Raw genomic sequence first — 12,218 nt, 5'->3', positions numbered from 1 at the left:
TTGCTTTAATTTTACAGCATGTTTCCATCAAGAGGAGAAGGAGAATGAGCTGAAGTATTAGATATTATAGGCATCATATCGTATTCTTATAAACAGAGGGAAAACTGATCCTAATAACTCCATAAACACTGTAAAATGAGAACTAATGTGACCACTGATGTATCAATTATTTTCCTCGAAGAAGAGGGATTGTGAGGCAGGAAGGATGGAAAAGAAGAAGGTATTTATGTAATTTTGGGTTTTCTGCTGAGGAAACCTGAGTGAACTCATTTCAGATGCATTTGGAATATTTGCATAAAAGAATATTTGATTTTGGCTGATCCGTGAACTACAGGAAGCAGGAAACAGTGCTAGGATTGGGATAAACCATAGTGACTCATTACTCCTCTTTGTTACTATTAGGCATCAGAGATATGTGTTTTGTTGATTTTAGTTATAAAAAATGAGATAAACTTGAGTATGAATACATTGCCTTCCTTGTTCAAGGAGCTAACTCTTGGATAAAATAGCTATTTAATGAAACTTCTTTAGAGAATAGTATGATACTCTTAAGAAGACTATTTTAGAAACAAAAATTATGTTGAATTCTAATTAACTCCTAAAATGGTCATTTTCAATGAATATTAGAGTGATTTCTGAATGTAAAACTTACTAATATCTAATGCTTGTTTCAGTTTTACTTTGTAGAAGTATGTCAAAATTGATAATTGATGATATTTTTATTGAGGCTAATATATTATCCTTTGTTGCCATGAGTGGATGAAGAAATTTTCGGAAGGCTAAACTAGCAGATACAAGAAACTCAGGCAAATTATTACACCACATGGGTGTGAGAAATAATGAGTATTATCTACTAATTTCAGGAAACATATATCCAAGCTGATCAATTTAGGACAGTTCCACTGAAGAGACATGAAGTGTCATTGTAATTGTGTACCTTCCTAGTTATCGGACGAGTTAAAGAGCATGATGAATGTTTGTAGTATAATTATGTAAATCCTTCTGATTTCCTGCATGAAAGACATGAGGGATCGTGTACCACCTGCTTTGACATTGATTCTCAGGTGTATGAGTTGCTCCACTGATTTAGGTCACATTTGTCCTCATCACTCGGCATATCCACATCGATATTGACACGGTTTTATTTTAGTTCTGGACAAATGACAAATCATACCATGTTTGCAATTGTAAGGGTATATTTCATGAAGCCTGTGTTCCCTTTTGTCAGTGTATTTCTGTCATGTTCCAGTCCCCAGACACAAAGTAGCAAACATCAAAGCCTACACCAATGCAGGCAGGAGGATACGGCTTGATGCTAACACTGCATGAATGTATGGATAATTTATCATATTTACATACGAGTGATTATGTATCCCTTTTGTTTTTCAGTGTCTTCTCAGAAACAACCAGTCTTGAAGGTAATTAAATTTTCATTTATATTTTGAACTAGTAAATGCAGAGTCTATGAAACATACTTTATTTATTGATTATTTTATTTCAAATTCCGTTCAGGTTACAAGTGACGAGAAAGATTCTGTTTCAAATATAGCCACAGAAATAAAGGATGGACAACAATCTGGGACAGGTAATTCTGCAAAACACATTTAATGTCATGTTCAGTCCAGATAGAAAAGAACGTCTCTTCCCCAAATAAATCAACAGGAGACTCGTCCAAGCTGCACATTCTGATTCAGCAGGCCTGAGATTCTTCATATGTAATAAGTTCTTGGGTGACACCGATGCTGTTGGTCTTGGACATGATCTTCACAATAAGATTATAGACTTCTACACATTGAAACTGGGAAGAAGAAACATTGGAGAGCAGGGCAAGACATAAGGGACTCAGGGGACAGATAATTTTGCTTTAATTCTGCAGCATATTTTCACCAAGGGTGGAAGGAGAAAGAAATGAAGTATAGATTTTACAGACATCACACCGTACTGTTAAAGACAGACAGAAAATTGATCGTAATAACTCGCGGACACTAGAACGAGAAGTAACGAGACCACTGATGTAGCAATTAGTTTCCCCAAGGAAGAGGGACTGTGAGGCAGGAAGGAGGGAAAAGAAGAAGTTATTTATGTAATTTTGGGATTTCTGCTGAGGAAACCTGAGTGAATTCACTTCAGATGCATGTAGCATATTTGCAGAAAGGAGATTTGATTTCACAGCTCCTGGAACTACGGGATGCAGGAAAGAATGCTAGAATTAGGATAAACCACAATGACTAGTTACTCCCCTTTGTTACTATTAGGCATCAGACTTACATGTTTCATTGATTTTAGTTATAAAAATGAGATATGCTTGAATATGAATACTTTGGCTTCTTTGATCAAAGAGGTAACTCTTGGATAAAATCGCTATTTAATGAATATTCTTTAGAGAAGAGCATGATACTCCTAGCAAGACTATTTTAGAAACAAAAATAATGTTGAATTCATCAACTGACCCTTAAAATGGTCATTTTCAATGAATGTTGGTGTGATTTCTGAATGGAAAAGCTTGCTGCTATCCAATGCTTGTAGGAGTTTTATTTAGTAGAAGTATGTCAAAATTAATAATTGATTATGTTCTTTATTGAGGTTTATATATTATACTTTGTGGCCATGAGTGGATGAAGAAATGTTTGGAAGGCTAAACTAGAGAATACAAGAAACTTAGGGGAATTATTACACCACATGGGTGTGAGAAATAATGAATATTATTTACTCAGATTCCAGAAACATATATCCAAGCTGATCAATTTAGGACACTTCCAACTTAAAAGACGTGAAATGTCCATTCAACTAAAGTGTCATTGTAATTGTGTAAGTTCTCAGTTATCAGGCAAGTTAAAGAGCATGATGAATGTTTGTAGTATAATGGTGTAAATCCTTCTGCTTTGTTGCCTGAAAGACATGCAGGATCATGTACCACCTGCTTTGACATTGTTTCTCAGGTGTATGAATTGCTGCTCTGATTTTACGTCACATTTCTCCGCATCACTCGGCATATCCATATTGATATAGACACAGTTTTATTTTAGTTTTAGACATATGAATAATCATACCATGTTTGAAATAGTAAGGGTATATTTCATGAAGCCTGTATTCCTTTTCTTCAGTGTATTTCTAAAGTAGAAAACATCAAATCCTACACTAATACAGGTAGGAGGATACAGCTTGATGCTAACACCTCATGAATGTATGAATAACATTATCTTATGTACATATGAGTGATTATGTGTCCCTTTTGCTTTTTAGTGTCTTCTCAGAAACAACCAACCTTGAAGGTAATTAAACTCTCATTTATATTTTGAACTAGTAACTGTATAGTCTATGAACTATACTTTATGTATTGATTATTTTGTTTCACATTCCATTCAGGCTACAAGTGACAAGGAAGATTCTGTTTCGAATATAGCCACCAAAATAAAGGATGCACAAATATCTGGGACAGGTAATTTTGCAATACACATGTAAGGTCATGTTCAATCAAGATAGAAGAGAACTTCCCTTCCCCAAATTGGGAAGAAGAAACACTGGAGAGCTGTTCAAGATATAAGGGGCTCAGGGGACAGCATAATTTTGCTTTAATTCTACAGCATGTTTTCACCAAGAGTGGAAGGAGATAGATTTTACAGACGTCACATCGTACTGCTAAAAACAGGTGGAAAAGTGATTGTAATAAATTGTAGACACTGTAGAACAATAACTAACGAGATTACTGGTGTAGCAATTATTTTCCTCAAGGAAGAGGGATTGTGAGCCAGGAAGGAGGGAAAAGAACTTATTTCTGTAATTTTGAGATTTCTGCTGAGTAAACCTGAGTGAACTCATTTCAGGTGCATTTGGAACATTTGCATAAAAGAAGATTTGATTTTGGCAAATCCAGGAACTGCTGAAAACAGGAAACAATGCTATAATTGCCGTAAACCACACCGACTCATTACTCCTCTTTATTACTATCAGGCATCATATATACATGTTTTGTTGATTTTAGTTATAAAAATTAGATAAACCTTTGTTTTGTTTGATGTTTGTTGGTTTAAAGTCTATTTTATCAGAGACTAGGTTTGCAACTGCTGCTATTTTTTTGTTTTCCATTTGCTTGGTAGATCTTCCTCCATCCCTTTATTTTGAGCCTATGTGTGTCCCTGCCTGTGAGATGGGTCTACTGAATACAGCACACTTATGAGTCTTGAGTTTATCCAATTTGCCAGTCTGTGTCTTTTAATTGGAGCATTTAGCCCATTTACATTTAAGGTTAATATTATTATGTGTGAATTTGATCCTGTCATTATGATATTAGCTGGTTATTTTGCTCATTAGTTGACGCAGTTTCTTCCTAGTGTTAATGGTCTTTACAATTTGGCATGCTTTTGCAGTGGCTGGTACTGGTTCTTCCTTTCCATGTGTAGTGCTTCCTTCAGGAGCTCTTGTAAGACAGGCCTGGTGGTGACAAAATCTCTCAGCATTTGCTTATCTATAAAGGATTTTATTTCTTCTTCACTCATGAAGCTTAGTTTGGTTGGATATGAGATTCTGGGTTGAAAATTCTTTTGTTTAAGAATGTGGAATATTGGACCCCACACTCTTCTTGCTTATAGAGTGTCTGCCGAGAGATCCGCTGTTAGTCTGATGGGCTTTCCTTTGTGGGTGACCCGACCTTTCTTTCTGGCTCCCCTTAACATTTTTTCCTTCATTTCAGCTTTGGCGAATCTGACAATTATGTGTCTTGGAGTTGCTCTTCTCAAGGAGTATCTTTGTGGCATTCTCTGTATTTCCTGAATTTGAATGTTGGTCTGCCTTGCTAGGTTGGAGAAGTTCTCCTGGATAACATCCTGGAGAGTGTTTTCCAACTTGGCTCTATTCTCCCTGTCACTTTCAGGTACACCAATCAGACATAGATTTGGTCTTTTCCCATAGTCCCACATTTCTTGGAGGCTTTATTCATTTCTTTTTACTCTTTATTCTCTAAACTTCTTTTCTAACTTCATTTAATTTATTTGATTTTCAGTCACTGATACCCTTTCTTCCACTTGAATGTATTGGCTACTGAAGCTTGTGCATGTGTCATGTAGTTCTTGTGCCATGGTTTTCAGCTCCATCAGGTTATTTCAGGTCTTCACTGTACTGTTTATTGTAGTTAGCCATTCATCTAACCTTTTTTCAAGGTTTTTAGCTTCTTTGCGATGGATTCAAACATTCTCCTTTAGTTTGGAGAAGTTTGTTATTACTGATCGTCTGAAGCCTACTTTTGTCAGCTCATCAAAGTCATTCTCTGTCCAGCTTTGTTCTGTTGCTGGTGAGGAGCTGCATTCCTCTGGAGGAGAAGAGGCACTCTGATTTTTAGAATTTTCAGCTTTTCTGCTCTGGTTTCTCCCCATCTTTGTGATTTTATCCACTTTTGGTCTGTGATGATGGTGATGTACAGATGGGGTTTTGGTGTGGATGTCCTTTCTGTTTGTTAGTTTTCCTTCTAATAGTCAGGCCCCTCAGCTGCAGGTCTGTTGGAGTTTGCTGGAGGTCCACTCCAGACCCTGTTTGCCTGGGTATCACCAGCAGAGGCTGCAGAACAGCAAATATTGCAGAACGGCAAATGTTGCTGCCTGATGCTTTCTCTGGAAGCTTCATTTTAGAGGAGCACCCGGCTGTATGAGGTGTCATTCTGCCCCTAGTGGGGGATGTCTCCCAGTTAGGCTACTCAGGGGTCAGGGACCCACCTGAGGAGGCAGTCTGTCTGTTCTCAGATGTCAAACTCTGTGCTGGGAGAACCACTACTGTCTTCAAAGCTGTCAGACAGGGAAATTTAAGTCTGCAGAAGTTTCTGCTGCCTTTTGTTCAGCTATGCCCTACCCCTAGAGATGGAGTCTACAGAGGCAGGCAGGCCTCCTTGAGCTGTGGTGGGCTCCACCAAGTTCAAGCTTCTGGGCCGCTTTGTTTACCTACTCAAGCCCCAGCAATGACAGACAACCCTCCCCCAGCTTCGCTGCCACTTTGCAGTTCGATCTCAGACTACTGTGCTAGCAGTGAGCGACACTCCATGGGTGTGGGACACTCTGAGCCAGGTGCGGGATATAATCTCGTGGTGTGTCATTTGCTAAGACTGTTGGAAAAGTGCAGTATTAGGGTGGGAGTGTACCAATTTTCCAGGTACTGTCTGTCACGTCTTCCCTTGGCTAGGAAAGGGAATTCCCAAATCCCTTGCACTTCCTGGGTGAGGTGATGCCCCACCCTGCTTTGGCTCACACTCCGTGGGCTGCACCCACTGTCCAACAAGCCCCAGGAGATTAACCCGGTACCTCATTTGGCAATGCAGAAAACACCCATCTTCTGCGTCACTCATGCTGGGAGCTGTAAATGGGACCTGTTCCTATTTGGTCATCTTGGGAAAAAGGTCAATTCAGCAAGAACAGCTAACTATCCTATATATATATGCACCCAATACGAGAGCACCCAGATTCATAAAGCAGTCCTTAGAAACTTACAAAGATACTTAGACTCCCACACAATGGTAATGGGAGACTTTAACACCTCACTATCAACATTAGATCAACGAGACAGAAAGTTAACAAGGATATCCAGGACTTGAACTTGGCTCTGCACCAAGTGGACCTAATAGACGTCTGCAGAACTCTCCACCCCAAATCAACACAATATACATTCTTCTCAGCACCACATCGCACTTACTCCAAAATGGACCACATAGCTGGAAGTAAAGCAATCCTCAGCAAATGTAAAAGAACAGAAATTGTAACAAACTTGTCTCTAAGACCACAGTGCAATCAAAGTAGAACTCAGGATTAAGAAACTCACTCAACACTATTCACAATAGCAAAGACTTGGAATCAACCCAAATGTCCATCAGTGACAGACTGGATTAAGAAAATGTGGCACATATACACCATGGAATACTATACAGCCATAAAAAAGGATGAGTTTGTGTCCTTTGTAGGGACATGGATGCAGCTGGGAACCATCATTCTCAGCAAACTATCACAAGAACAGAAAACCAAACACCACATGTTCTCACTCATAGGTGGGAACTGAACAATGAGATCACTTGGACTTGGGAAGGGGAACATCACACACTGGGGCCTATCATGGGGAGGAGGGAGGAAGGAGGGATTGCATTGGGAGTTATACCTGATGTAAATGACGAGTTGATGGGTGCTGATGAGTTGATGGGTGCAGCACACCAACATGGCACAAGCATACATATGTAACAAACCTGCACGTTATGCACATGTACCCTAGAACTTAAAGTATAATAATAATAATAATAATAATAATAAAAAAGAAACTCACTCAAAACCGCTCAACTACATGGAAACTGAACAACTTGCTCCTGAATGACTGCTGGGTAAATAATGAAATGAAGGCAAAAGTAAAGATGTTCTTTAAAACCAATGAGAACAAAGATACAGCATACCAGAATCTTTGGGACACATTTAGAGCTGTGTGTAGAGGGAAATTTATAGCACTAAATGCCTACATGAGAAAGCAGGAAAGATCTAAAATTCACACCCTAACATCAAAGTTAAAAGAACTAGAGAAGCAAGAGCAAACACCTTCAAAAGCTAGCAGAAGGCAAAAAATAACTAAGATAAGTTCAGAACTGAAAGAGATAGAGACACAAAAAACACTTATCAATGAGTCCAGGAGCTGGTTTTTTGAAGAGATCAACAAACTTGATAGACCACTAGCAAGACTAATAAAGAAGAAAAGAGAGAAGAATCAAATAGACATAATAAAAAATGATAAAGGGGGTATCACCACCAATCCCACAGAAATACAAACTACCATCAGAGAATACTATAAACACTTCTAGGCAAATAAACTAGAAAATCTAGAAGAAATGGATAAATTCCTGGACACATACACCCTCCCAAGACTATACTAGGAAGAAGCTGAATTCCTGAATAGACCAATAACAGGCTCTGAAATTGAGGCAATAATTAATAGCCTACCAAACAAAAAAAGTCCAGGACCCTGCAGCTGAATTCTACCAGAGATACAAAGAGGAGATGGTACCATTCCTTCTGGAACTATTCCGATCAATAGAAAAAAGGGGAATCCTCCCTAACTCATATTATGAGGCCAGCATCATCCTGATACCAAAACCTGGCAGAGACACAACAACAAAAAAGAGACTTTTAGACCAATATCCCTGATGAACATCGATGCAAAATCCTCAATAAAATACTGGCAACACTAATCCAGCAGCACATCAAAAAGCTTATCCACCATAATCAAGTTGGCTTCACTCCTGGGATGTGAGCCTGGTTCAACATATGCAAATCAATAAATGTGATCCATCATATAAACAGAAACAAAGACAAAAACCACAAGTTTATGTCAATAGATGCAGAAAAGGCCTTTGACAAAATTCAAAAGGACTTCATGCTAGGTATTGATGGGACGTATCTCAAAATAATAGCTATTTATGACAAACCCACAGCCAATATCATACAGAATGGGCAAAAACTGAAAGCATTCCCTTTGAAAACTGGCACAAGACAAGGATGTCCTGTCTCACCACTCCTATTCAACATAGTGTTGGAAGTTCTGGTCAGGGCAATCAGGCAGGAGAAAGAAATAAAGGGTATTCAATTAGCAAAAGAGGAAGCCAAATTGTCCGTGTTTGCAGATGACATGATGATATATTTAAAAAACCCCATTGTCTCAACCTAAAATTTCCTTAAGCTGATAAGCAACTTCAGCAAAGTCTCAGGATACAAAATCAACCTGCAAAAGTCACAAGCATTCCTATACACCAATAACAGACAAACAGAGAGCCAAATCATGAGTGAACTCCCATTCACAGTTGCTTCGAAGAGAATAAAATACCTAGAATTCCAATTTACAAGGGATGTGAAGGACCTCTTCAAGGAGAACTACAAACCACTGCTCAACGAATAAAAAAGGACACAAACAAATGGAAGAACATTCCATGCTCATGGATAGGAAGAATCAATATCGTGAAACTGGCCTTACTGCCCTAGGTAATTTATAGATTCAGTGCCATCCCCATCAAGCTACCAATGACTTTCTTCACAGAATTGGAAAAAACTACTTTAAAGTTCATATGGAACCAAAAAAGAGCCCACATTGCCAAGACAATCCCAAGCCAAAAGAACAAAGCTGGAGGCATCATGCTAGAGCCTGACTTCTAACTATACTACAAGGCTACAGTCACCAAAGCAGCATGGTACTAGTACCAAAACAGAGATATAGACCAATGGAACAGAACAGAGCCCTCAGAAATAATACCACACATCTACAACCATCTGATCTTTGACAAACTTGACAATAACAAGAAATGGGGAAAGGATTCCCTATGTAATAAATGGTACTGGGAAAACTGGCTAGCCATATGTGGAAAGCTGAACCTGGATCCCTTCCTTACACCTTACACAAAAATTAATTCAAGATGGATTAAAGACTTAAATATTAGACCTAAAACCATAAAAACCCTAGAAGGAAAACTAGGTAATACCATTCAGGACATAGGCATGAGCAAGGACTTTATGACTAAAGCACCAAAAGCAATGGCAGCAAAAGCCGAAATAGACAAATGGGATCTAATTATACTAAAGAGCTTCTTCACAGCAAAAGAAACTACCATCAGCGTGAACAGGCAACCTACAGAGTGGGAGAAAATTTTTTACAATCTACCCACATGACAAACGGCTAATATCCAGAATATACAAAGAACTTAAACAAATTTACAAGAAAAAAATCAAACAACCCCATCAAAAAGTGGGTGAAGGATATGAACAGACACGTCTCAAAAGAAGACTTTTATGCAGCCAACAGACATGTGAAAAAATGCTTGTCATCACTGTCCATCAGAGAAATGCAAATCAAAACCACAATGAGATACCATCTTGTGCCAGTTAGAATGGCAATCATTAAAAAGTCAGGAAACCACAGGTGCTGGAGAGGATGTGGAGAAATAGGAACACTTTTATGCTGTTGGTGGGACTATAAACTAGTTCAACCATTGTGGAAGACAGTGTGGCGATTCCTCAAGGATCTAGAACTAGAAATACCATTTGACACAGACATCCCATTACTGGGTATATACCCAAAGGATTATAAATCATGCTGCTATAAAGAAACATGCACACATATGTTTATTGTGGCACTATTCACAATAGCAAGGACTTGGAACCAACGCAAATGTCCATCAGTGATAGACTGGATTAAGAAAATGTGGCACATATACACCACAGAATACTATGCAACCATAAAAAAGGATGAGTTAATGTCCTTTGTAGGGACATGGATGAAGCTGGAAACCATCATACTGAGCAAACTATCCCAAGGACAGAGAACCAAACACTGCATGTCCTCACTCATAGGTGGGAATTGAACAATGAGGACACTTGAACACAAGTGGGGAACATCACACACTGGGGCCTGTCGTGCGATTTGGGGATAGGGGAGGGAAAGCATTAGGGAGACATACCTAATGTAAATGATGAGTTAATGAGTGCAGCACACCAACATGGCACATGTATACATGTGTAAGAAACCTGCACGTTGTGCACATATGCCCTAGAACTTAAGTATAACAAAAAAATTAGATAAACTTGAGTATGAATACATTGGCTTCATTGATCAAAGAGCTAACTCTTGGATAAAATAGTTATTTAATGAATATTCTTTAAAGAATAGCATTATACTCCAAGCAAGACTATCTTAGAAACAAAAATAATGTTGAATTCATCAACTGACTCCTAAAATGGTAATTTTCAATGAATATTGGAGAGATATCCAAATGTAGAAGCTTATTAGTATCCAATGCTTATAGCAGTTTTATTTTGTAGAAGTATGTCAAAATTAATAATGGATTATGTTTTTTATTGAGGTTTATATATTATACTTTGTTGCCATGAGTGGATGAAAAAATGTTCGGAAGGCTAAACTAGAGAATACAAGAAACTGAAGTGAATTATTATACCACATGGGTGTGAGAAAAAATGAGTATTATTCACTCAGATTCAGGAAACATATATCCAAACTGATCAATTTAGGACACTTCCACTGAAGAGACATGAAATGTACATTAAACTGAAGTGTCACTGTAATTGTGTACCTTCTCAGTTATTTGGCAGTTTAAAGAGCATGATGAATGTTTGCAGTGTAATGGTCTAAATCATTCAGATATCTTGAATGAAAGACATGCACGTGCATGTACCACCTGCTTTGACATTAATTCCCAGGTGATTGAGTTTCTCTTCTGATTTTAGATCACATTTGTCCGCATCATTCTGCATATCCTTATTGATATTGACACTGTTCTATTTTAGTTTTAGATGTATGAAAAATCATATGTTGGAAATTGTTAGTGTATATTTCATGAAGCTTGTATTCCTGTTTTTCAGTGTATTTCAGTCATGTTCCTGTCTTAAGACACAAAGTATAAAACATCAAAACCTACAGTAATATAGGCAGGTAGATGCAGCTTCATGCTAACACTGCATGAATATATGGATAACTTTATTGTATATACATATGATTGATAATGTGCCCCTTTTGTTTCTCAGTGTCTTCTCAGAAACCACCGGCCTGGAAGGTAATTAAACTCTCATTTATATTTTGAACTATTAACTGTATAGTCTATGAAATATACTTTATGTATTGATTATTTTGTTTAAAATCCCATTCAGGCTACAAGTGACAAGAAAGATTCTCCTGTGAATATAGCCACAGAAATAAATGATGGACAACAATCTGGGACAGGTAATTTTGCAAAACACATCTGGTGTCATGTTCAATCAAGATAGAAGAGAACTTCCCTTCCCCAAGTAAATCAGCTTGGGGTTTGTTGAAGCTGCATGTTCTGATTCAGTACACCTGAGATTCTTCATTTGTAGTAAGTTCTTGGGTGACCCTCATGCTGCTGGTCCTTGACCATGATCTGAGTAGTAAGATTATAGACTTCCCTACATTGAAATTGGGAAGAAGAACCATTGGAGAGCAGTTCAACACATAAGGGGTTCAGGGGACAGAATAATTTTGCTTTAATTCTACTGCATGTTTCCATCAAGAGGGGAAGGTGAAAGAGATGAAGTAACAGATTATTATAGGCATCAGATCATATTGCTATAAATAGAGGGAAAAGTGATCCTAATACCCTATAAACAGTGTAGAATGAGAACTAACAAGATCACTGAAGTAGCAATTATTTTCCTCAAGGAATAGGGATTGTGAGGCAGGAAGGATGG

General features: G+C 38.0%; 1 protein-coding gene across 1 annotated transcript in view; it reads left to right on the top strand.

Moving 5' to 3' along the window:
* The window catches only part of LOC112605319 (ankyrin repeat domain-containing protein 36A-like), a 141,036-nt gene that overhangs the window by 51,861 nt on the left and 76,957 nt on the right, over positions 1–12,218 (top strand). Inside the window, exons 21-26 of the mRNA XM_025354985.1 lie at positions 1,390–1,418; positions 1,513–1,585; positions 3,244–3,272; positions 3,367–3,439; positions 11,538–11,566; positions 11,661–11,733. Of these exons, the coding sequence (XP_025210770.1) occupies positions 1,390–1,418; positions 1,513–1,585; positions 3,244–3,272; positions 3,367–3,439; positions 11,538–11,566; positions 11,661–11,733 (306 nt within the window). The remainder of the gene's footprint in view (positions 1–1,389; positions 1,419–1,512; positions 1,586–3,243; positions 3,273–3,366; positions 3,440–11,537; positions 11,567–11,660; positions 11,734–12,218) is intronic.

The sequence above is a fragment of the Theropithecus gelada genome, chromosome 13, assembly GCF_003255815.1.
Source record: "Theropithecus gelada isolate Dixy chromosome 13, Tgel_1.0, whole genome shotgun sequence".
Lineage (NCBI taxonomy): Eukaryota > Metazoa > Chordata > Mammalia > Primates > Cercopithecidae > Theropithecus > Theropithecus gelada.
This window is presented reverse-complemented; position numbering and strand designations above follow the sequence as displayed.